Source organism: Trematomus bernacchii, unplaced genomic scaffold (genome assembly GCF_902827165.1).
Source record: "Trematomus bernacchii unplaced genomic scaffold, fTreBer1.1, whole genome shotgun sequence".
Taxonomy (NCBI): domain Eukaryota; kingdom Metazoa; phylum Chordata; class Actinopteri; order Perciformes; family Nototheniidae; genus Trematomus; species Trematomus bernacchii.
The window spans coordinates 8,207,338-8,233,583 of record NW_022987513.1 but is presented as its reverse complement, the minus strand read 5'-3'; the positions used below and the strand labels follow the sequence as shown (position 1 = coordinate 8,233,583).

General features: G+C 42.4%; 2 protein-coding genes across 4 annotated transcripts in view; one reads left to right on the top strand and one right to left on the bottom strand.

Annotated features, from left to right (window-relative positions):
- LOC117468880 (Down syndrome cell adhesion molecule-like protein 1 homolog) overlaps positions 1-9,817 on the top strand; it is a 56,964-nt gene extending 47,147 nt beyond the window's left edge. For both annotated transcript variants that reach the window (XM_034113247.1, XM_034113255.1), the window contains exons 21-33: positions 1,241-1,394; positions 2,003-2,120; positions 2,225-2,388; positions 2,484-2,582; positions 3,170-3,358; positions 4,035-4,322; positions 4,403-4,558; positions 4,669-4,699; positions 4,820-4,938; positions 5,035-5,187; positions 5,932-6,132; positions 6,822-7,133; positions 8,036-9,817. In XM_034113247.1, coding sequence (XP_033969138.1) covers positions 1,241-1,394; positions 2,003-2,120; positions 2,225-2,388; positions 2,484-2,582; positions 3,170-3,358; positions 4,035-4,322; positions 4,403-4,558; positions 4,669-4,699; positions 4,820-4,938; positions 5,035-5,187; positions 5,932-6,132; positions 6,822-7,133; positions 8,036-8,460 — 2,409 coding nt within the window. In that variant the 3' untranslated portion in view covers positions 8,461-9,817. The remainder of the gene's footprint in view (positions 1-1,240; positions 1,395-2,002; positions 2,121-2,224; positions 2,389-2,483; positions 2,583-3,169; positions 3,359-4,034; positions 4,323-4,402; positions 4,559-4,668; positions 4,700-4,819; positions 4,939-5,034; positions 5,188-5,931; positions 6,133-6,821; positions 7,134-8,035) is intronic.
- A 3,748-nt stretch (positions 9,818-13,565) lies between these two features.
- Positions 13,566-25,162, bottom strand: arhgap35b (Rho GTPase activating protein 35b). Of its 2 annotated transcripts, none has more exons than XM_034113224.1 (7): positions 24,383-25,162; positions 18,633-22,539; positions 18,182-18,323; positions 17,775-17,852; positions 17,476-17,607; positions 16,162-16,267; positions 13,566-16,049 (listed from the first exon to the last, which is right to left on the bottom strand). In XM_034113224.1, the coding sequence occupies exons 2-7, from the start codon at positions 22,347-22,349 to the stop codon at positions 15,644-15,646; spliced, it is 4,581 nt and encodes a 1,526-aa protein (XP_033969115.1). In that variant the 5' UTR covers positions 22,350-22,539; positions 24,383-25,162; the 3' UTR covers positions 13,566-15,643. The 2 variants fall into 2 exon arrangements, with proteins under 2 accessions (XP_033969115.1, XP_033969124.1); XM_034113233.1 differs by having other exon boundaries at positions 24,562-25,162.
- Positions 25,163-26,246: the final 1,084 nt, after the last annotated feature.

Here is a 26,246-nt window from a genome sequence, read left to right as displayed (position 1 = left end):
CATTTTGTTATTTGTCAATATATTTATCCTACAGTTTTTCGTCACAACTGTTACATTTAGATTACCAGATTTATAAATGCATTGTGGTTTTACATCTAAAACGTTAAAGAACATTGTCACTCACTTAAAACATTTAACTTGGGCGTCGAAGGTAAATAAATTCATCAATGAGTGAATCACTACAATCGAAATGACATTTCCATTTATCATCCTTTTAATCAATAGAGTCCATAGAGAGGTCATTCCAGGCTGAGAGCGGCCTCCGACACGTCTCCATTCAGAGAACCTGCAGATACTGTACAAGCAGCAGAAATACAAACATTTGACAAATTAAACATCTCAGTGCTTAAATAAAATAAAGCAAAAAGGCCTTTTAATAGGGAATTACATGCTTTTCAGTTACACATAAAGTGTTTACGGTATATCAAAGACGGCTAAATCATTCTTAAACATACAAGACTTGAACGTTTTGATAATCTAAGACTTTAATATTATTTAAATAAACATAAATTAAACACTCAAATATGTCACAGGCAAGGTAAAACATCTTTATGTCATTTATTTTTGGTTTATTGTGAACTGTAAACTCAGTAAATTAAATCGGATTATTTCATTTTTATTTTTTTCATAAAACATGTTGATCTATAGAATTAAAATCAACCTGAAAGCTGTGAGAAAGACTTATGGGCAGACTTTTCAATTATTTTTTCTCTCTGTCTATTGGCGGATTGCAAGCCAATATAAAAAAAAAAGAAGGACACTGCTGGAACAGATACAGCTACTACAGACACACACACACACACACACACACACACACACACACACACACACACACACACACACACACACACACACACACACACACACACACACACACACACACACACACACACACACACACACACACACACACACACACACACACACACACACACACAGTAGCCCTTAGACAGGAAAGCACAGTTATTATAATGTGGGAGCATATCATGTACAAAACCAAACACCTTGAACATTGACAATTCTACTGCTACCACTTGCTATGTTTTCTAATGGGATGACACATTATCACAAAAAGGTTGATATTAAATGTGTCACACCCACTTGAACAGGTTGAAAGTATAACCTGTAATGACTCTTTAAGCTGCTAGAGTTCCCAGTACAGGAGCTGCCCCCCCCCCCGCTGTCCTCTCCCTGTCTCATCATACTTCTCTAACATGACATTGCGTGCCCTCTGTCCCAGGCACCCAGCGAGTACGAGGCCAACCCGGAGATGCTCTTCTACCGCATCACGCACCTTACCCGCGGTAAACAATACCACATCTGGTCTGCAGCCGTGACAACCGCCGGCCGTGGCAACATCAGCTCAAAGGTCACAGTGGAGCCTGCTGGGAAAGGTGGGTCCTCCGGGCGAGCCTGTAGTGGAGGAGAAGGGTAAAGAGATCTCTGTAAAGGTTACGAGGCAGCGCGCTCTTAAGATGGCTATGAAACGGCAACATGATCTCCCGTTAACACAGATCACTTTCATGACTCGCGCTCCTCCTCGCACTCCGTCCCGCTCTCCCTTATTGATTGACAGCCGTATTATTGATTGAGTGGCGGCTGTGTTGCAAGAAACGCTGTTGTTAATTATGTGGTGATGAACAGGGCCTATCCAGTCAAATGACCCTTGGGGAGAGAGATAGCCGGAGAGAATCAATAGAGGGGAGGATCTATGGAGAAAAGATAGACTGACACTGAGAGGTCAGGGGAGGGGCTACGCTAAACCAGCTCTCTATTCCCTCAGCAGTGAGTTAAGGCCTTTAGGCAAACTGGGCCACTCATTCAGCGCTGACTGGCAGATACACATCAGAACGTACAAAGACAAACTTCTTGTTGAGACAGTTGCTGAAGCACATTCTTTTAATGTATTGATTTTATTGTATTTTGATGTATTTTATTATATCTCTCACTTTCTGTGTGTCAAAGATTGATTATTTTTGTGTGTGTGTGTGTGTGTGTACAGTCCCGGGTAAGATCTTGTCCTTCGGCGGCACGGTGACCACACCCTGGATGAAGGAAGTGCGTCTTCCCTGCGGCTCCGTGGGAGAACCCGCCCCCACAATTAAATGGACCAAAGACAGGTCAGAGATCAACTTCTACCTCTTCTATGTCAGCGCCATGACTCACCGAGAACTTTCCTCTGGGATGAGATCAATAACATCTGTATCTGTTTTGGCTCCTTCAGTGACGACACTGCCATCCCGGTGACGGCGGACAGTCAGCGGCAGATCCTATCCAACGGCACACTGGTGCTGCGTTCGGTCAAAGCGGAGGATTCTGGGTACTACACCTGCACGGCCACTAACACTCTGGGCTTTGACACCATCATAGTCAACCTGGTGGTGCAAGGTGAGGAGAGAGATGTGTTTAAGGGGAACTCCAGTGGAGGATGTGTTTGTTTAGTGGCTCTGTTGCTGAGTCACTCTCTCTCTCTTTACTCCCAGTTCCTCCAGATCAGCCTCGCTTGACCGTCTCCACCACCTCCACCTCCTCCATCACCCTTGCTTGGATCCCTGGGGACAACGGGGGAAGCTCCATCAGAGGTGAGATTTTCTGTGAACAGAGGAACACCTGCCCTCCAACAAAAGATCTATCTGATTTTGTGACGGATGTTTTTCAATGTGCTTCACCTTCGTTATATCATTTATACAAATAAGATAAAAAATAAGAATTACTTTATTGATCCAAATTTGGGAAATGTTTTCGTCGCAGCAGCGTGTTAAACTAGGCATTGCAAATAATGTGAAAATAAAAAAGTAATACATCAACAACTACAAAATAGAAATATCTCAAAATAGAAAAGAAAAGCAGAACTAACAAGTAAAATAATGTTGACAGTGAAAGATAAAAATCTGTCAGAGGCCAAATTACAGCTAACAAAATGTTAAAGTAGGATATTATTTACATTTTAAAAGTAGGATATTGTTTACATAATTACATCAACACATTTATAATGCACATAACAGTGTAAACAATATTTCTAGGCATTAAGTTGACAAACTAAAAGTGATTGTAGCTGATGGTTGCCCCCTGGTGTCCAACAGATGCAGCAGCAGGGAGAATGCTCCACGTTTTAATTTCCTGAATGTGCAGTACTTGTTCTAAATGACTTGTGTTGGTGTTTCTGCAGGATTTGTGCTGCAGTACTCGGTGGACAACACGGAGGAGTGGAGGGACGTGTTCATCAGCTCCAGTGAGCGCTCCTTCAGGCTGGACAACCTGCGCTGTGGAACCTGGTACAAGGTCAAGTTGGCCGCCAAGAACAGCGTGGGCTCAGGACGCATCAGTGAGATCATCGAGGCCAAGACACATGGAAGAGGTGAGGGGGGGGGGGGGGGGGGGTGACGTGTTGAAGACATGCATGAAGCAGGAGACCAGAGATATAAATCTGAGGACACCAAAAGGAATATAGTTGTTTTTGGCTTTTGCTGTTCAGTCCTGTTTAGTGTTTGTTTTAAAGGGGAACGCCACCTAAAATAGGAATTCCAATATTTTATTTCCATGGCCTAATACAGTCCAATCAAAATGTGTGAACATAAGAACAGAAAATGTGCTCATACACCGAGAAAGATCCCCTTGGATATTATTTTTCCATCTTTCCTAATTCTTTGTCAATTTAGCATTTAGCTCATTTGAGGTTTTAGCATTATAGTTTGTGGATTTGGGTGAGAGTAGTTCATGTTTGCTAATATTTTTCGACAATCCTATATAAAAGAAATAACATATATGAATTATGGAAATGGACTTAGTTCCACTTTAAAGCGTTGTGATTTGCCTTTAAGATGCTTTATGCCGATCATGAGCATATACACATATGTGTCAGTCCAATAATAATCCTGTGGTTGCTCTTTTCCACCTACTTAATACTATTTAAATAAATACAAATAGCAGTATTTTTCCAGGTGTTCATTGAAATATCACAAATAAATTCAGATATATGATGTTGCCAGTACCTGTTTCATTCTAACATGTGTATTTTCCTCTCTTGTGAACAGAACCGGTATTCAACAAGGACCAGCCGCTGCTCACACACATCAACTCCACCCACGCGGGGATCAACCTGCAGGGCTGGACCAGCGGCGGCTGCCCCATCACCGACATGATGCTGGACTTCAGACCCAAAGGCACCTGGGCGTGGCAGAGCCTCAAAGCCAACTCCACCTCTCAGCTGTTCCTCAGCGAGCTGCGTGAGGCCACCTGGTACGAGCTGAAGATGAAAGCCTGCAACAGCGCCGGCTGCGGAAACCAGAGCTCCCAGTTTGCCACCACCGACTACGACGGCAGTGAGTGTCCGACATACGTTTATTTTTGAGTGCCTCTCTCACTGAATGTTCTGTTCTGAAGGTTTTCTTCCTTTCCGCAGGCACAATCCCTCCCATTAGATCTGCTCGTGGAGAAGGGGATGACGTGAAGAAGCTGTTCTCCATCGGCTCTCCCGTCATCCTGGTCACTCTGGGCGTCGCTTTGCTTTTTATTATCCGCAAGAAACGCAAGGAGAAGAGGCTCAAACGACTTAGAGGTGAGAGGGAGGGAAAAGGAGTAGTTCAGACAGAGATCGGTGTTATTGTGTGTAATGAAGTGTATCTTCACGGCCAAACAATCTCTAACTAATATCTTGTCTTCCTATAGATGCTAAGAGCCTTGCGGAGATGCTTATCAGGTAAGAGACCGTTTTTTTTTGGTGCTATTGTTAATGCCTGCTGTGAAGAGGAAGTCATATATCTTGTAGGCGCAACCCCAAAAATAATCTGACCAAATGTGTCCTTTTCCATGTGTGTAGCAAGAACAATCGCAGTATAGACACTCCGGTGAAGGGCCCTCCTCAAGGGCCGAGGCTCCACATTGACATCCCTCGTGTCCAGCTACTCATCGAGGACAAGGAAGGAATCAAACAAATAGGCATGTGGCAGCAACACACACGTCTTCTAGCTTACGTTAATTATGTGTTTTTTTTTTTTTGTCTAACTGTTTATATTCGTGTTTTGCCTGCAACAGGAGAGGACAAGGCAGCAGTGCCTGTGACAGACACTGAGTTCAGCCAATCAGTGAATCCGCAGAACTTCTGCACAGGCGTGTCTCTGCACCACCAGGCCCTCATCCAGAACTCAGGGCCTTTGATCGACATGTCCGACATCCGCCCAGGCACGAGTGAGTTTGTATTTCTTAGCAAAGATGTGACGGTACACGAAATAAATAGAGCAGGTCAATTCAAAGAGAGCTTTATCTGCAAATATTGGGAATTTAATATAATGATGTATTCATGATGCATTAATGCTATTAACTGCATGTAAATACAAAGCTAAATTGCTTTCTTTAACGTGACAAACGCAGCGTCTACAAACTAGAGTTAGTAGCAATATGCACCTTTTTTATAAAGTTAGTTTGTAAACCGCCTATTAACACAGAGAAGACGGACACAAATAACAAGAGTTGCTGCTGTGGATGTTTTTCACAGAGAGACAACACAAGTTTTTTGATGTACTTGAGGAAAAAAATTAGATAAACAAACATGTTCTTTGTTTTTGTTAATTAACGACAATCAGGAAGGTTTGGTTATTTCCGAGCTAAGGAATAATAAATCATCCGTCTTTGCTCGCTGCATCTTAACCTTTCTTACCCTCAGGTGTGCATAAACTACAGGTTATTATATAAGTCATTTTTTTAAATATATTTATGTGATGGAGGTTATCTTATCGGTATCGACCATGACAAAACTGGTAATTAGCGGTTATAGCTTTCAAATGAAATAAATCGATAATCTCTAACCCTAATCTCATATTGAATTCTACTTCATCCACTAGAGTAAGTAAAGTCAGTATCTAGCTTTCGTCTCGATCGATACATGGATACACAGTGTTTGTAACACCGAGCTGTCCTCTGATCCCCTCTCAGACCCCGTGTCCAGGAAGAGTATAAAGTCCGCCCACAGCTCCAGGAACAGATACTCCAGCCAATGGACGCTGAGCCGGCCGAGTCAGAGCCAATCGACGGCCTCCGCCCGAACTCTGACCTCCGACTGGCGGACCATGGGCTCTCACGGCATCACCGCCACGGAGAGCGACAGCTACAGCGCCAGCCTGTCGCAGGACACAGGTGGGTCATCGCAGCCAGGAACCATCGCTCGATAACATTATTTTATACTAATTATTTTATGTCTTTTAAAAATAATGTATAGCAAATGGCAGTTCTTCAATAAAAATCTACTGAAAATATTTTAGTTCTCTATAAGAAAAATTCACTTTTCTAAATATTTTCAATTTAAATCATCCACGGGCAAATCTATTCCACACGTGATGTAATGTACACCTATGTAGTATCATACAAGAATATTTTAGAAAGGGTTTTCAAAGGGTGGTCAAATGTTAATCCAACCATCCAGTGGCATATAAATAATATATACATCATAAATGCATCTTCAAATTACCAAATGAAAGACTGGAGAAAATATATTCCATCTTTAACCTCCCTAACTATACTGCACAGAAAAAAGGGGAATAAATAACAGATAATAAAGTGACTAAATACAAATAGTGTCATTGCAATAAGCATCAAGGTTACACATCAAAATAAATAAGGATACAGTTGCCCACTCACATCAATTCATAAACCATAAATGAACTCAACAGTTTCAGTTTCTCCAAAGGGTCTGTATCTGGTCATCCTACTTTTCTCAATACAAAATATCATAAATAATGTTATTTTATCAGTCAAACAGAAATTGTATCCACTTTAAATTAAATATGAGTTTTTTTTAATACATTTCCAATACGTATGTGTTCCAGATAAGGGTCGGAACAGCATGGTGTCCACAGAGAGCGCCTCCTCCACCTACGAGGAGCTGGCGCGGGCGTACGAGCACGCCAAGCTGGAGGAGCATCTGCAGCACGCCAAGTTCACCATCACCGAGTGCTTCATCTCCGACAGCTCGTCCGACCAGATGACCACCGGCACCAACGACCCCGCGGACAGCATGACCTCGCTCAGCACGCCGTCTGAACCCGGCATCTGCCGCTTCACCGCCTCGCCGCCCAAACCGCAGGACTACGACCGCCGGCAGAATGTGGCGGTGCCCATTCCCCACCGCGCTAATAAAAGTAAGTTCCAAACGAGGCAGGACAATCTGACTTGTTCTTGATCAGTGAGGATACTCAATGTGGAGGCAGATTCTTGCTTCTACTACGTTTTAGACCAGCCATACCCTGACACACACGACTGAGAGTAATGGGAAGCAAGAGACTAAATCCAACGTAGGAAATATATAACTACAAATAATAAATACAATAGGGCTTGAATAGATATTTCTCCAAACAAATACAAATATGAAGTGGGGATTAACTAGAATCTGTGGGGAAAGGTATTACCTGCACACAGTTGACCAGGCCGCCTAAAGCTACACAGAGAAGCAAGGAGTAACACTGATATTTCATGTCACACGCAAAGGCTTGATTTCTTTTCACACTTATTAAGAATCTACTTAAAACCAGCGAGACATGTGTTAGTACGATGGTTAGTATATTGGTATGAAAGCATGAATAAAGAAGAAAAGAAGAAACCAGTGATATTGTCTTCTTACAGCAGCTGTGGACAGTCAAAATGCACACGGAAAAAAACACATTCTAAAAATAAAAATAAACAAAAATGTGAAAATAGTATAGCTATAAGCATATATATGCCTTGCACCTACAGTATATATTTATATATGATCATAGATAATTTCACAGATAGTTGTTATAGAAACAACATTAATTCAAGTATTAATTCAAATAATTGCATATGATACAAGCTTTAAAATATAATATAAAATGATACAGGATGGTCATGTTGTAGGTGTGGGGTGATGGTGACAGTGTTCATAATGTGACGCTCGTGTTAAACAGTCTGTCTGCTGTTAAGAAGGCCCTGCTGTGTGACACAGGAGCTGTTGCAGTCTGTAACTGCATTAAAACAGGAAACCATGAATGACTTTAATCTTAACCTCTCCTCTCGCCTCTCTCAGGTGAATTCTGCAACCTCCCCCTCTACATGAAGACAGACCCATTCTTCCGTAAGCAAGGGGAGCTGCACGACCCCTGCCCAGTGGTGCCGCCGCGGGAAGCCTCCATCCGCAGCCTGACACAGCGGGCGTACCACACCCAGGGCCGCCACAAGACTCTAGACCCCAGCAAGCAGCAGGTCCTGACGCTGGGCCACTCCGGGCTGAGCAGCCTGGGGGCCAGCTCGGGCACCTCCACCCTCCCCCAGAGGACTCTCACCATGCCCAGCTCCAACACCGCGGCCACGGCCTCCACCTCCAGCACGAGCAGCAACTGCAACAAGGTGGGCGGCTCCAGAGACTCGCTGCTGGAGAGCAGCTCCTCCGCTCTGGGGAGACTGCAGAAACAGAGCGCGGGGGCGTACTCCAAGTCGTACACGCTGGTGTAGCCTCCGCCCCGCACAGACTCGCTGCCCCGCTGCTTCAGTCTGGGTCAGAAAGGGCATGCCACCATCTTTCTATAAAACCTGACTAACGGTGAACTGCCCAGCGGTCGCTCTGATTTTCCTCGGGACAGGTTCCTCCCAGACAGAGACCCAGCTAACCCTACGTTAATGTTCACCTGGGACTCTTTAAAAGAATTACTAACTCCAACTAACAGATCCAGCCGGCTGGTGCTCGGCTCCGCCCGCAGGAGTAGCACAGCTAAAAAAAAAACAGGACGTGATTCTGTGGTCATTTGGATATATTGACTTTAATTGAGGAGCTGAAGCTCTTTGTTTATGACGATGAAGACTACGATAGCCAGTATGAAGCTGTGTGGCCATCCTGTCTCTCATGCACACACACATACTCCTCCATAGTTTCAGTATTATTGTCAATTTGCAGGACTTCCAGTTAAGTTCCCTATTCTTACTGTTTCTCTCACCCTCTGTGTGTCTCCTAAAGTCCCATAAAGCTATTGGCATATTTTCTCTTTCCGGTGAATCCAAAAGAACAGATTCAGGTTCTCCTCCAGGAAAGATCTATCCCATAAACGCCCTGCACACGTCTCTCTCCAGCTGAACCGTGTCTCACTTTTGAAACAAATCACGACAACCCAAATAAACCCGCCATAAGTTCTCACATCACAAATAGAGAATATTTGGTATTATAAAGAATTTACATATATATTTCTATGTAGGTATATTATTGACATTTAAATGAAATTATGACAAAGTATAAATTGTATGTACTACCATAGTGTAGTAGTATATACAGCAATTTAATGTTAATGTCAAATTTAAGAACGAGACAATCGCTCAATCATGGAATTTAAAGAAGAGAAATTTAAAAAAGGTTGGACTAAAGAAAGGAAATTAAAGTATGTATACGGGGTGCTCTGTATGTTACTGTATGTAGAGCGCCTAAGAGAAGAGTGTTTCCTGTATGGACACAGAGCGGCCCTTTACAAGCCCAATGTTGAGAGGGGAAAATACTTTTAAAATTATATTTTAGTTTCAGTTTCTGAAAGGCAGGCTGGCTGGGTTAACCAAACACAATCCCCCTGGTTTAAACTCTGCTGTGTGTTTATGATGGAAACAATCATGTAATATTTAAAAGATCCATGAATGAGGTTTATGTTACTTACAGTATTAATGCTTCGGTGACCACTTCCCGCCTGCCTTGGTGACACTCAGCCGAACATCAGAAAGAATCCCAGTGATGATGTGAATGAAGTCAAAATAATATAATAATGAGCGATGTTATATGTCAGGGAGTTCCGCTTTGAAAAATGATATAATGTTCACACAATTTATATCTTTGTTGTTGCCCTGTCTGAAGTACTGTACATGTCCCGCCTTCTTTATCCCCCCCCCCCCTCCATTTTGTACATTCACACGTTACCTATTGGAATGTCTTTTTGAAGCATCTCCATGATAGCGTTTTGTGCTTTATATTTATTTATCCATTTTGCTTTGTTTGTTTGTTTATGGGACGGGGTGTGTGTTGGTTTTCATTCATCATATTTGCTTTTATTTTAGTTTTTTGGGTTTTTGTCAAATGTTTTGGTTCCAGAGGCCGAACAGTACTAAGGCCGGTGGGTAGATCCAAGTGAAATCAGGGACTCGTAGCTATTCGTCACACAAACTGCTGTTGTGTAAATACTGGACTGGAGTCGGTCCGCAAACCTGAAGCATTCTGACTCCTGTCCCCCCCCCCCCCCCCCCCCCCCGCTCAGATAAATTAAAGGTTAAAGTTCACCACCCTAAACATACTAGATCCATCATCTCCACCTGTCAGTGTTGTTTATAGATTAAGTCTTGTACATAAAACACAGTTTTGTATGAAGAGCTATTTTCGTCAGAATAAATCAGGGGACACATCAGGGTCGAATGCCCCACTTTCAAAATTGAAATAGTATCAAAAATAAAAATATTTTACTTCTGAAATGGGCACAAAAACAACATTTTTCTTTCCCTTTATGTTTTTGATACTAATTTGTTGGATTTTTATTCTTTTTTTAAAGGTTGTTTGATGTCGTCATTTGTCCTATTTACTTTTTTTATTCTCATTATTTTGTATTTTGTTCATCCTCAAAAAATCATTGCATGCTTGCTAAAAGGGAAAAATTGAAGGAAAAAACGTATGAAAAACAAAACAAACAAAAAAATAATGTTGAGGGTATCCCAAACATTTGTTTGAGTTGCTTGTTATAGCAATTGCTTGTGTTCAAAAGTACATTTTCTATGAAAAGAAAGCAAAAACTAAAAAGATCATTCTAACACCTTGTGCAATAAAGCTATCTTTCATACGTCACGGCTTCTGTCATTCTCAACAGGTTTGTTTGCATCTGAAATGTTTTTATTGCCATTTGTTTTTAATTAGCAGAGGCCCATGACATGAGATGGGGGAAGTGCTATACATGGAGAATACTATCTGATGTTGATGCTCAGCTTAATATTTACATCATATGAACATATAAATAGATATCCAGTATGAAATTGGCCAAAGCATGATGAAAATGTGAATCCAATGCAAATGTAAATGTAACAATGGATAGTGTACATGTGTCATTTATACTGACTTTAGGGTGCACCAGCAATTTAGCATTACAACATTAATGGCTCAATAACTGCCATGTCGTTAAAAATTCCACACCAACACTTTGTAACAAAGGCTTTCTGTTGTGTATTTTAAGTATCCGGCCAAAACTACACTTTCCCTGATGATTATGTTTTTTTGTTCAGACTCTGAAAAAGGCTTCTTCACATACACAGAAGTCCTTATACTGTTGCATTTGTTCTCCTAATGACAGGTAAGTTGGAGAATGCCCCTTTAAACAATCTGCAGATAAGTCTGTAGACACAGATTGTGTATTTACTGTGAGTAAGGTCCTGATGTGTACAAGTACAAATGGCTAAAGTGAAACAGTATATTCCCAATGTATAGTGTCACTTGGTATACCAGTACTTAAACACATATTCAGTTACAAGGAGATAATGGGGTAGCAATTTGGGATTACAAAAATAGTATGGGGTACAGTACCACCATAAATGAGCAACAAAACTGGAAATGTGGGTTTATAAAGGGGGGGTGAGTTGCCCGAATACATCTCTTGTGTTTCAAATAACTGAAATTATTACTTTTTTTTGTTTTAAAGTGAACTGAATAACTATAGGACACATGGGGAACACATGAAAGAACCACATAGCCTGAAGAATAATCAGGTTATAGATTGAACACTATTAATATTAATAACAATCGTGAACAGCCTATCACTCAGCAGTGGAGCGAGGTAGTGACAGGCCTCAGTGCTGCAGCTCACAGAGAGCACATTCAGGTCAGCAATTGATTTACTCTTGTAAGCGCTTAATGTGCCAATAGCAATGAAAAGGATAATTACACTCAAACCGTGTGATAGGCCTCATTCAGTGAATTGTATATAGGCATATATCTTTAGGAAACATCCAAAAATCAATTCCTCAGAATGTGCTCAATCACATCTTTCCCATAAACCACAGCATTTATAATCTCAGGCTGCAGAGTTCCTCAAATTAACCTATATGCAAAAGACATACATGTACAGAAGACATATTGGACTTTTCAGTCAGATGTGCGATTTTATGTGTGGAATTGAGCAGGAAGTAGACTGTATAATAGCAAATCGTGTCAACATAGGTATTACAGGTCAATTAGTGACTGATACTTCTACTTTTTAATCAAATGTAACATGATAACCAGGGTATCACGTGACATGCAGACGCCCACCTCTTCTCCCTACTGTAACTCTATTCAACCACAAGAGGACGCCATAGCATTACACTGTCCAGTCGCTCTGCATGGGTCAACAGATACTGTGTGTGTTTGTGTGTGTTCGTGTGTGTGTGTTCTACTAAAACTGTGCAGTCACTCATGAAGGATATGCTGTAAATAATTGATGTTTTTCAGAGTCACCTGCACGGTGGCAGAGGTTTTTCTGCAGGTACGATGTGTTGTGTAGGATCAAGCTTCTTTAATATGCTTCATTTAGAGCAGGGGTGTCAAACTCAATTTCATCACGGGCCACATCAGCATTATGGTTGCACTCAAAGGGCCGGTTGTAACTTTAAGACTATATAAAAATACATATATAAATATTGAATATATATAAAATAATGTATTATATTACATTATTGCCTCTGCATTGGATTATTATCGGAATAACTTCATAATTAACTACGTCTGAAAGCAGAAGTCTAGGGCAAATAATTGCAAGTCTCTTCAGTAAGAATGTCACAATATGATTTTAAAAGAAAAGCCACATTCTGGAAAAACAAAAAAAAATAAGTGACATTTTGAAAAAAGAAGTGAAATAAAAAAATAAAAAGTAATTTATGAGAAAAAAGCTAATTCTAAGAAAAAAGGCATATTTTGACAAAAAATGTCAAATTCTGAGAAAAAATACATATGTTGAAGAAAAAAAAGTCAAATTCTGAGAAAAAGTCACATTTGAGATGCATTGTGGGACATGTCGTTTATGGGCAACGTGCTTCTGTAAAGTAGCATGTAACCGTATAATAAACATATTATATTCTTTGCAAGCTCTTGTGGGGCCACATAAAATGAAGTCGCGGGCCGGATTTGGCCCCCGGGCCTTGAGTTTGACACCCCTGATTTAAACAATTATATTAATTTAGCTTGGCCCCTATCTTTAGGTAGCATTTATGCATTGTTTCACAAGTTGTCAATCAGCATTTTAACCACTAGTGAGAACTGTGGATAATAATAGCCTGTGTGATATTTTGTCAGATGACAGCATGGTGCTGCGGGGGCTTTTGAGAATCTGTCATGAGCCCACCCCTCCTATTTTACAAAATACTGACATTTTTGCACAACCAAATTATATGTTCTTGATTTCCCCGGGCTCCTTTGTTGTGACAATATTGATCTAACTGCTAGCATGTGGCTTTGTAAATTAGAATCAGACAATGTATTTTTACAAATGAAGTACGGAATGAAAATGCAGAATTAATGGATTGAGATATCTGTGGATTTGTTCAAACGGCTCAATGAAAGACACAAGGAAGCTTAGGACAATTTTACAAGATTTAATTTATTAACTATTATACAGTTCACATAAGGCCTTCATCTTCAAACACTGGTCTCAGTCAGACAAATTCCATGGTTTGCTCTTGGTGCACAGTACATAAACTTTTCACGTTTCAGCTATTTCACTTCAGCATTTTGTTTTTGTTCTCGCACTAATTTTCATGTTTTAAAACCGGGAGAGGCTTTCATCCTTCTCCCTGTGTGTGTGTTTTATCTTTTTTTTTTTATTTTATCTTTTTTTAAATCATGCACTAAACTTAAGTGGCCTTGAACCATTCACAAAAATTGTAAAAATGGACTTTCAATCATTGAAATACACACTAGAAATGTTTTCTACCATTGACTAACGGGTGGTGTTCCCCAACATACAAATAAACAACCATTATAGAGTAGTATGCACTCACTTTTTGCTCATTGAACAGCACATTTTGCCAAAGGTTGTGTCAGAAGTGGTAAGATTATATACTCCCGGGAGTCGTGTTATAGTGGGGAAAGTGCCGGTCTTAATGTTACAGCTCTGAGCGGTTTGAGAAGAGCCCAAGAACGCGTAAAATGACTGAGTTCCTAACAGCATTCCCAACAGTACCAGTAGGTGGTGATCCCAAATACTACAAAGCCAAACTACACTGACATTGTTGCAACCAAGAACCGCCACGATCATCCAGAACCTCAGTGTCTGGTGGTCCATTTTTAATAAGACAGAACTCCCTCCTCCTGAATGTTTCCCATCCAACATTTTTTTTTTTACTTCTACTGGTCATTGTATTGTGTAGCAGGACTAGCGGTAACAGTGCGTTGAAAATACTAAACCTTCCGAGTCGAAGGTCCTTAATATTAGATGAGTACAAAGAGCTTTAGATAGACAGCCACAGCAACACGTCCAGCATCCTATCATGTTTCAAGCGTTTGGTTTCAATAGACACCAGATGGCAATTGTGTTGTGTTAGGGTACAATTAGGTTACACATTCAAAAATGGCAAAATGTTCTCCTTCACTTGACTGAAAGCAGGTAGATTCTTCTGATATTATATTGGTGTAATTAAACCAAACTTCCCTAAACGTCCACTCTGATCAACCAACAGCTAGAAAGAGGACAAACTCTGAAAGAAAACGATTCTTTCACATGGCTGGGTGATTATGAGTAAATTCAGATTTCCCATCAACCTCAAATGGGACTTCTGGATCCACTTAAAGAGAACGTAAGTTTTTACAAAAAGGACTTTGTTTTACAAGCCTGCACTGATGCCACATTCAGCCACTAAAAACAAACAATATGGACAATTAATAAACGTGGCATTTCTTCAGATGTAATACTACACTATCAAAAAAGTGCTTCAGGTACGTTTGTGGATACAAAAAACAAGTTTGATGTAAACAAAGTTTGATCTACCAGAGCTCTGTAGAGGCAATGGGTATGGCTGTTTGAGCTGTGAAATAAAAAACACACAAAAAAACAGTATGTCAACAAAACAAAAAACCCTTTTGAGGGGAAAAACAACAGTGATCATTAAAGTGCATCCCTGGATGTGTATCCCCCCCCTCACTTCCTTTCCCTCCCCATGCTGACCGCTCAAGTAGAGCCGATGAGAAAACCCGAAGGTAGACCTCAGACCGCTGCCCAAAGGACCTACAGAGGAGCAGTCTAAAAATCCAGTGGCAGTACTTTCAGGATGAACAAAAAAAACAGTTTTACACAATGGCCACAAATCAATTCTTCCAGCTTTAAGGTTTCTATTTCTTGGTAGTGTAGGATAATTGGAGGCTGTAGACAGATGAGAGGCTGTGACGGACACCTCTGACCGGATGTTAAACTCCAGGTGAACGGGGGCTCAGAGGAGTCATTGATAATGGCCGCCTCACGCCCTGATGCACACGAGTATGGACACAAATGGCCGGTTAGGGAAGTTTCTCGTACACTTCCTCATCTCCTCTCTTCATGCCCTCAGTTGTCCAGGATGGAAGATGTAGTGTGCAAGTGCACTTCTCTTTTATTTATTTTTATTTTAGTGTATAGGTGATAAGGTCCAGCATCATCATGGGCACATGTGGCGTCAGCGTCTCTCACAGCGTCTCTTGTTCGGCAGGGGAGTGGTGAGAGTGGGGGTGCTGGTGGAGGGGAGGGAGCAGGGACTGCAGGGGAGACTGGGGGGTGGTGGGCGGAGACTGCTGCAGGGGGCTGAAGTGTGCGGCGTTGTGGGGCGGAGACGAGCGGTAACAAGAGTAGGCAGAGCTGAGGGTGGTGGTGGGGGAGGCAGGGAGGCCCGCGAGGCCCGTGGGGGAATCGAGGAGGGGCTGGTTGTAGAAGAAGAATGTACACTGGTGGATGAAGCTCTCGATGATTGTCTGGTAGGTGCGCGTGGCCGTCAGGGCGTCCATAGTGGTGAAGTCCGGCCGCATGAGGGTGGGCCAGAAGCAGATGGACAAGTTCTCGCTGGTCATCAAGTTCAGCCGGTGCAGCTGACTCACCCTGAGGAGAAAAACAAACACACCACAAATGACTCATCATATGCTGAAAAAAACAAATGGGAGTCTTCCACAAGAAAACAAATCCATCACAGTGACTTAAACAGTGGTCTTACTTGTGCAAGTGGCTCACTACATATTTGAACACATCATAATTCTCCCTGGGGAACCTCCTCAGGACATCCTTCATGGTGTAGAGCCTCTGTTCTCGGTCATTGATTTCTGCACACACACACAGAGAGAAGCTACCATTAATACTCATCGTTGCCCACAGCCATTTGAATCAGGGTTTCCGCTAGGATTTTTTCTTGCCGGTCAAATGTCCGGAAAGAATTAATTTTACCGGTCAAATTCGAAACTTACCGGTCATGTTTCAATAATAATAATAAGAATTGTGTAGTTTCCGTTAGCAGGTAATTACTGGACTATTACATTACATTACATTACATTACATTACATTACATGTTACTTGTTAGACGCTTTTATCCAAAGCGACTTACATACTCAATACTGTGGGCAATCCCCACAGGAGCAATTTGGGGTGAAGTGTCTTGCCCAGGGACACAACGACATGCTGACTGCAGTGGGGTTTGAACCTGTGCTCCCCTTATCCCAACACCAAGGCTCTATCCACTGCGCCACACGCCTCCCTGTGTGACTATGACCGGATATGCTGATGTTTAAAACTCAGTTAATGGGGCTCATTTTTATATTGCTTCAGTTTATAATCGTAACAGATCGAAAAGTTCAGATTCATTTTTCAATAAATGATGCGCTTCCACAAACAACAAAATTATTAACAAACTACTTTTAGTAGATAAAGTACATTATTCAAAAGTTTACATTAACTTTGAATAATAACACGGGAGAAACGGATCCTCTCTTTTCCCCTCTCCCTCCCTCTCTCTCCTGACAGCCCGTCTGTTTCTCATGCAGCTCGCTAAACAGTGGGCGGGGCTTCAGGTGATCATGCAGAGCTGCGTGTCTCCGGCAGACTCAGCAGCTGATCTGATCTCTCTCTCTCGTCCTTTTATACTTCACTCGCGTTTATGTCCATATGGATCAGATCCAGCTCTCCTGGTCGGCCTTTATAGAGAGCACCGATCAAACTATTAAGAGTGAATATCGGCCGATAATAACCGGCGGCCGATCGATCGGAGCATCCCTAATTATTACCGGATATTTTGACCGGCAGGTTTTTCATTTACCGGTTTGTCATTAATTTTACCGGCTAAAAACCGGTAATTACTGGCTAACGGAAACCCTGATTTGAATGTCTCCGTACTACCATGAAAATTATTCTTGTGAACACTAAGGCAGAGCAAAATAGAACTGCAAAAACCTTCCCAGCACCCTCCCCTCCCTCTTAAAGAAATAATCATTTTTTATGTTCTTGTGAAGACCCTCCCTGCCCAGCAGTGTTTGCTTACTGTAAGCCTCCAGTAGGTCCACCTGCAGAGGACAAGGCACCAGGGGGTCAGGCAGCTCAGAGAAGAAGCTTTTGAGGCCTCCAGCCACAGTGTTTATGGCGTAGTCTTTCTCCACCAGGTCCAATCCGTGGTCTATACGAAGAGAAAGAGAGCGTTAGAAGGATCATAGGAAATAAGCAGTAGCTGCCATCAGGAGCAAACATTCAGCTGCATGTCACTTTCCTTTAGTAACTCTCTGTTTATGTTTGGATTTTACATGTAATTATGTGTCTGCCTAACAAGTCTGATGATGGGCTCACCCTGTTCAAACTGCCTCTGCATGCCTTCCATCTCTGACTTGTTGCCGCTTACTCGGTACAACCCCTCTGTATTCAGGCCTGAGGAAAAGAGAGTGCAGCAGAGAAAAAAACAAGGGAGACGTGGGGGGGGGGGGGGGGGGGGGGCACAGTGGGGAAACAAGCACAAACACTTCATTAGCCCCCTTGGAAACACATATGACGAAACATACAGTACTAGCAGTGCTGAATAAATCAATGTATTACTTTCACATAAGATTGTGGTCAACGGTAATCATTATAAGGTATCTAATCAACAACATTAGAATTATTACGCTCAGTAAAGAAATACAATTCATAAATGTCCCTTCTTAAATCTGATTTTGCACACATCACATGCAGAGCAGCAGCACGTGTAAAAGACAACGCACCTGTGGTCTCAATGTAGCGGACACACTTCTCGATGAAGAGTGGGATGGGTCTGTCTGGGGAAACCACATTCACTAGAGGGACCCCAAAGTAAGTGCTCTCCGGGGGCTTGGGAATTGCTGGACGGGGCTTTGTTCTTGTTTTCTGCAGAAAAAAGAAAGACAGAGCACTCCATTAGAGTCTCGAACACGGATAATTATCTTGTTTCTAAGTGGCACTTGTTGAATTCAGTCACAAACGTTATGTGTGGACCCTAAACATGCTCACTTAACAGTGACCCCCCCCACACATTTCATACCATCTGTAAACCTGCTATCATCATACCTATAGAACAACATTTAAGAAAACAGTTTAAAAAATAAGTAATGCATTCATTTCTGTTAATGCACATAAAATTACAATTAGCTACTTTTTTTTGAAGGATTAAAAGAGAAAAGTTGGCTTAATACACACCTTGGCTGTTCGTCGCAGGCTCTTTAGAATGTTCCTCTTTTTTGGGTCTTCAGTCTCCTCGGTCAGAGTTTCGCTTTTCAGGGTCCCGAAATCATCCTCCTTGGTCTTTGGAAGAGCTCCTATCTCATCGTCGCTGCCTATGAAGCTTGTGCGGAAGCTGCTGAACTTGCCGAGCCTCTTGGAGCGGTCGCGGTAAAGACGAGGCTTCACCCCCGCTGCCGAGAACTTCCTCCTTCGCTCCAGGGAGCTGCTGTCGGCCTCGCTGTCGGAGCCGTTTCCGTTGGAGTGCATCCTATTAGAGTTGCGGATGGTGATGATTTTGCCTTGCGTGCTGTCGTGTGGCACCGAGTAGATTATCTCTTCATTGCTGGGGCGGGGTTTTGAAACGGCGTCGATGGGTTCGGCGTAGTCTGAGGGATCGTAGCCCACATCGCCACCAGGAACCCAGGTAACCGCAGAGGGGAGGGAGCGACGGTGACCCATTGTATCCATATACGGGTTACGGCTCACTTTCCGGAAGTCAAAGGTGACGCCTGGTTTAACTCTTACTTGTGGGGGTATTTTGTTGTTGAGTTTGTTCTCAAAGTCTCTGATTTCAGAGATGACGGAGATGTCACTGGAATCTAGGTCAGGCAGGTTGAAGCCCCCACCATGAGAAGTGAGTGTGCCATCGTAGTATGGCGGGGAAGGCTCTACGTCGTCCTCTGAATCCAGGAACATGGTGACGGGACTGGGAGAACTGCAGCGTGGGGAGTATACGTTTTCATTGGTGCATGCTTCAGCCACATTATCGTACATGTGCGTTGCCTCCACGATGTTGCGTTTCTCTACCACCTCCATCAGAAAAGAATGGAACATTTCTATCCTATGCAGACCTCCCACAACCCCCCCGGATCCACAAACCACACTATTGAAGCGACCCTCGATCTCATGTGCTAGCTCCTCGCCCTGCATCTGCTGCTCACAGGCGTAGTCGCTGTCAGTGAGCTCTGCCTGGCTATCTCCCACTGCCAGCAGCTGAACCGGGATGATGTCCTGAACTTCACACAGGAATGCACAAAGCGTCTCCAGGGAGGCTTTTCGGGAGACCGAGTACACAGCAATGTAGCCGTGCACTAACCTGCTCTTGCGCAAAGTGAAGGAGGCGTGGTATGAGAGCAGAGAGAGCTCTATCGCCAGCTTGTGTCCGCCAACTGTCTGCTCCAACAGCACAGAGGTGCCACAATTAGACATGGGCCTGCAGTGCTGATGCATCAGAAAAGGGGATAGGAGCTGCTCAACGTCATAGTTGTCCCCACACATTAGGCACATGACAATTCGAAGGTCTGCCTCTTGCGCTGGCTGGTGAGGGGAGTCTCTGAGCCCTGGAGGCTCAGGGAGGAGGGGCGGGGAGCTGCTACTAAAGGATGGGCTCCTCCTAATATCCAGGAGGCCCCTCAGCACCTGGTTGATTTGGGACTCATTGACGTTATGGCCATAGCCCACACCCGGGGAGGCAGGGTCTAAAAAGCTACACTGCAACCTCCTTGCAGTCTGCTGTCCCTGTGTTATTAGGTGTAAGGCAGTTTCTCCACCAATTTCCACATATGATCCTACACCTCTTTTAGTGACTAAGAGCAGTGAGGTTGGCAACTGCGCTAGCTGGCTGTCTCTTCGTCCTAGAGTTGATTCCCTAAGTCTCTCAAGACTTTCAATCACATAGGAGAGGGACTCTTTTGAGTTGTACAGACACAGACATCCGTGAGGGGTGAAAGTGGGGGTGTTGAATGAATTTACTGGAAGACGTACATTTCCCTCAATCGGCCGCAGCGTCAGTTCATACATCTTCCCATCCAACACGTACCAGTCATCATTTGTGCAGAGAGCTCTAATCTCATTGGCAAATTCTCTTGCCAGTCCATCCTTCCCTAGTATGACAAGGTTGATTCTATCAGCTTTGGTGTCCCCAAAGTGAGCTTTCACATCGAAAAAGGGGTAACACGTGGGGAAACGTGAAACTAAAAGTTGTTCAATCTTAAAGTCTCCGCAGTGAGGACTGCTAGGGCAGGTCTCCTTTGTAGGATGATAGACGAAGTGGATATGCTTCAACACCAGAGCATCTCTTTCAGCTGGAAGTTTTTGAAGCGCCTTGAACCTCTGTTCTTCACCCAAAACCTCCTGAATTGCCCCCATCTTCTCCTTGCTTGGCTTGGCATCCACCTCAAGCTCGTAAAAAAGCTCAGAGTACTCCAGTAGGAGCTCTTGGAAGTCTTCTTTAGCACGGTCAATGATTTCCTTTTGATGGCGGTTGTACAGGTCCAAGTACTCTGTCTCCTCGAGCCACTGGTAGAACTCTTCATTCATGATAAAGCTGCGGGCCTCCTCCCACGGCCTACCAGGTGTGACAAAGGGAGAGGAAGACAACTTTTGTTTGAACTGCAGCCTCATCTCTGCCCGCCTGCACTCATTACGCAGATGTTCAAGGTGGGCATTAAATAGGTCTTCTGCTTCACCTGTCTCCAGTAGGTCTGAAGGGATTCTCTCATCTTCCATGTTGTCGATGTGAGATGTATCCTCCCATGGTGAGTCCTCCAGAACAACAAACCAATGGGCAAAGTGCTGCTTGGATTCGAGGACCTTCTGTACCCCAGACCAGCTCAGCTGATCTATCTCATCTAGGTCAGGCACTAAAGAACTAAGTGCTAAAGGAAGAGTGCTTAAGTATATTTTGCGACGCCTCTCAATGTGCTCCTGTTTCAGACGGTAGACATGCTGTTGGAAAAGCTTCTTGCACTTAGCTGTTCCCTCCAAGAAGACATATTCTTTGAACTCTGGAGAGGTGTTCATGCGACGACTGGTGTTTAACCAGGTTTCATTATGATTCTTGACTATGCGGTTGATAAGCCATTCATAGCGATCCTTTGCAGAAGCTATCTGCTGACTCTGGAGCTTTAGGGCTTCAAAGTAAGGTATGATCTTGGGTTTACCCCTGCCCTTATCAATAAGCTGAACCAACGTGAGGAAGGCAAGGTCCACATTTATATTTGAGCGTGCAGATGTCTCAACTACTGGTAGACTCTTTTTTGTAATACCAAAGGTATGTGCATCTTTGATGTAACGTTCAACTCCTTCATCACATTTGGTGAGGACCAGCACAATGGGCTTCTTAGTCTTGCTAATATGACCATACAAATTTGTGACAAATTTCAGCTGGTCATCAAAGTTGCGGTTCATGCCCCGGCTGACATCAACACAAAGCAGGAAGCCATCCACCTGCAGCTTTCCCTCAGGCATTTGTTTTTGCTCGAAGTCTTGCTCCAGGCCCAGCTGATCTGTACAGAAGTACATGAGCTTCTCTGCTGAAGACAGCTTGGTTCCTGCTGCCCGTTTGATATAGGGCTGCATAGCAGTGCTACGATGTGGCTGAAATGTCTGGTCATCAATGAATTCAGTTTGCTCAACGACGTGCATCCTGCACTCAGGCCCCTCTTCGAAAACCCGGGATACCTCGCCCCAAAACAAAAAGTGATCATTGTTAACCACTCGACCCCCAAAGTCACTGGTGCTCAACACTGATGTGTGGTCCAGGTAGAAGTCATCAGCGCTTGGCCGCACATACCTATTACAAAAGCAGGATTTGCCAACCCCACATTGCCCTTTCTCTTTCTCAGTTCCTGACAAACCCACCACAATGAGGTTGTAAATGGGTGCCCGGGCATCTTGCTTTTTTGCCATCATAGCCTGCTGACTCTCATCCTGCCACAAACAGGCACTGTATAAAGGAGTTCACTTCAATGTTTGTCCATAAAATTGCTGATCCACAGAGGAGATCAGATTTCACTTTCTTCTGCTGGTCTTCAACTTTAAACAAGGGCCATGCAGTGATATGAGCAGATGGTTCTTTTATTCACTCCTGTGACATCAGATCCTGTAAAAAAACAGAAATAAAAAAAGAATCAGACAAACTGGGTTATGAACAGAACAACATTTTGAATTGAAATGGGTAAAAAGGTCAGACCCTAAACCTTAGGACTATGGTAAAATAAAAATTAAAAACATAATGTTAAAACATGCTTTATTCATGTGATAATGGTCTTTGCAATTTTGTATTATGTTACTTACAGTATTTTTATACCGTGATATATTCCACATAACCATTGCAAAATGTCAACTTGCATAAGGTCTTTTCCCTTCACAGTAATCGAGTTTAACCTATATCTGAGAATGATAAGACCATTTTATTGTATTTTGTGCCCATTTCCTTTGTATACCAAAATATATTGAAGGAGTGGACCTTGTCAGTGGTGATTGTAAGGCAGAATGTTTAAGGGGAACTAATGCTGGTTCAACGTTTTACTGCGCTCTGAGAATTGTCCATGATCACAACTATGGCCTTGAATGTGTTTCAATTTAAACATTTGTCAAAATCAATACATTGTAGTTTATGACATCATATCTAGTCACCATCCAAATTATAATAAAGATGATAGCAGTCAATATATTTCCAATAAGGGGTCGCACTATAACATCAAGTAAACTCAATTCCAAATGGGGAAACACACAGATTTTTCCAAATGTCATTACATTTTTAGGCTGATTTGTTGCTGATTGTGACTGACTAACAACTTTTATTATCAAATTAGAATTAATCTGATGAATATTTAGTCCAATTATGTAGTATAACATATAACAAACAAATCACATCATATTCCCCCTGAGATGCAAGTGACAAACCTATTCTGTCTCACCAACAGTCCAAATTCTCCAAGTACTTTATTTAATATCATAGAAAACTAAAATAAATATGTCATTACACACATGTCAGACATAGCCTTATCAAGGTGTATCCATGCAAAATGATCACTCATTAATCCTACCAAAAAACATATTGGGAGTGGTGCTCTTTAAATGACAATGTCAGCTGATCAGTGAGTGGGGTGATAGCATGAAAATGAATATGATGTAGAGTCCTCAGTCTGTCAACCTAACTGAAACAGCAGCCATCAGCCCAATCTCCACAGACAAATCGGTGACTGAATAAAGAACTTATTAAAAATTACTGCCAAAGACACTGAATTTGCTCAACCCATTAGGACACGTAATGCTAATAGACCAACTTCTATTATCATAGCATTGATAAATGCCTCCATCATAATAGCACTGATGCATTTCTGATGTGCTCACAATTTCAATAGAAGGCAAACATGACATATTGCAGAATTTCACTTTTGTCTGATTTGATTCACTGGAGTGAAACATCATGACAAATGAAAATATGAGGAAATGAACAACATGTAACATGAGGTGTCCACACATTAGGAACTAACAGCTCCGGCAGGGTCAAAAGCAACCATGGGCAGTCCACACCGCTCAGCTGAGCTAGGCCGGATACCAAAATGCAGACAAGTTCTTTACGAAGAAAAACAACCACACTGATCAGTCTATCGGAAATAAAAACACAGTTTACTAAAAGCACACATTAAACCAATCCCATTTACATAACCAACTTACTTAGATAAGATCTAGTAACGTTATATTTTTTGCGAAGGATTACCAGTTAACATGGGCTTTAGGGTGCACACAGAGGGGCTGACCACGCCAGGCCTGTCTACATAATGAAATTGCAGAGCCGAAATTTGGGATAGCCTACCTTCTCCACACCGACAATGTTTAAAGGGAATTTATTTACCCTGCTGGCTGCAGGGTGCAGCCCTCGACAGCTTCTGGAGGAAATAGCCGATAAAGAATAGCATAGAGAGTAGGGTACATACCATCGCATTTCTCCCTTTCTCCTCCTGCATCTGTCAGGCCAGCCCTTGCCGCAGCCCTCGCCGCCTGATGTGCATAAGCATAAAGCCGCAGAATACACTATGGGTCCTCTCAATTCACATATAATACTGATAAAACTAAAACTTGTGCGATGGCGTACTTAGATTTAAATATCCATTACCCATGCCTGGATCCTCTTGACCAGCATCACTCTTAGCGTTGCAATTAAACACGGGGAATGAAGAAATAAATATCTCGAATGCTAAAACAATCAGATTTGTTCTTGCAATGGGGTTTCCTGTAGAGAAATCCAGGCGTATAAAAATCTGCTTAGCCGTCTTCCTCTCGGTTCACCACGTTGCTTTTTCAATAATTATTCTGTCCATTGTTGTTCCCACATAATGCTGGGCCGGCCGCGCACACGAGAAAACGGTGAGTTTGTTGCAATCGCCGTGGTGTATTGTCTCAAATAATGTTTCTACTGCAACAGAAACTGTTCATGTCCTGGTCAATTCATGGGCAGATTGCGTGTGTGAAAGTGCTATTTCTGCCAGCTTTCCGATAATGGCGGCGGCCCTCCTCCCCGGACCTAGTTCTCCTCTTCTTTTCTTTAGGAAAAGGGAGCTGTGGAGAGAAGAGCAGCGGAGAGACTCACCCAGCGGCGCCCTCACACAACTGCAGCAGGTCGCTGCTCTATGCGGGGCTCGTTACTCCAAAGTAATCTATTTCTCACAATTCAGACTGTATTTATAAAGTATTACCACCGCACTTAATGTTCCGTAATTGTTACTGACTGTCACATGCCTACCCGTAGAAAGTAGCCTACGTGTTTCAGGGCTACATTAGTACAGTTGTATGGGGTTAAACAAACCAAATTAAAGTAGGGATTTATGTGACATAACGTTAGCGTTACCAATGTAATGATAACGTACGTAGCTAACGTACTAGATATTTTGCAGTAACTAATTTACAAGTTTTGTGTGGTTTTATCGTAAACTAATGTTATTGTAACATTACTCCACAGAATGTTAAAAATTCAATTGAATATATTTTTTTTTAATTGTTAAAAAAGACTGCATTGCTGTCAACAACGGTTTAAAGAGGTAAGGAACGTTGGCCTTTTTGTATGCTAACAAGCAAGCATACCATTACACCAAACACAGTCAGGCTAGCAAAGTTGGCTGATATGTGTCAAACGATAATGTTTATTCAAACGTATTTAAGACCAAACAGAAACACGTTTAAGCTTTAAGCTTTGGAACAGCACTTTTTTTTTAATACTGACAATCATCAAAAAAATTGATGGTGTAGCCTAGACTCCAGCACTAGCTTTAGCTTAGATGTAGATAAGCAATACAAATAATTCATTTTGAGTAGTGAACATGCTTAAAACACAACATGATATCATATTACAGATATTAACAAATACATTCCGTAAACAGACAAACAGTTTAGGGGGGAAATATAAATAGGCCTAATAAGTAATAATAAACAAATTAAATGGAAATGAGACTGAAGCAGCATGCACAGGGACCATGACAGTCCAGGCGTTATAGATACAGCAAAACAATATAATACAATACAATATATGCAAAAGCCCCTGACAGACTGATGTAATAAATGCAACCATGAGTAGTCTAATTGTACTCATAAGTTTGCCTGTGTAATATCACAGTACACTACCATTCAGCACCTCCACCTTTAACAGAGGCTGTCATCAGCATCATATCTGATTACTTTTTGATTAAATTTAGCGTTGCTGCCTCCTAGCGGATTTATGGGCTATAAACTGCATGAAATGTTTTATCACCCTTTGCAGTGAAGGCTTAATGCGGTCTCATTTACTTTCTATGAAGTTTTGTTTTG

Coding starts and splice junctions, on each gene's coding strand:
- arhgap35b (XM_034113224.1), bottom strand. CDS start 22,349: ATGATGGCAAAAAAGCAAGATGCCCGGGCACCCATTTACAACCTCATT. Junction 17,608..17,774: donor GCAGAGGCAGTTTGAACAGG/GTGAGCCCATCA, acceptor CTCTTCGTATAG/ACCACGGATTGGACCTGGTG. Junction 16,050..16,161: donor GTAGTGAGCCACTTGCACAA/GTAAGACCACTG, acceptor TTTTCTCCTCAG/GGTGAGTCAGCTGCACCGGC.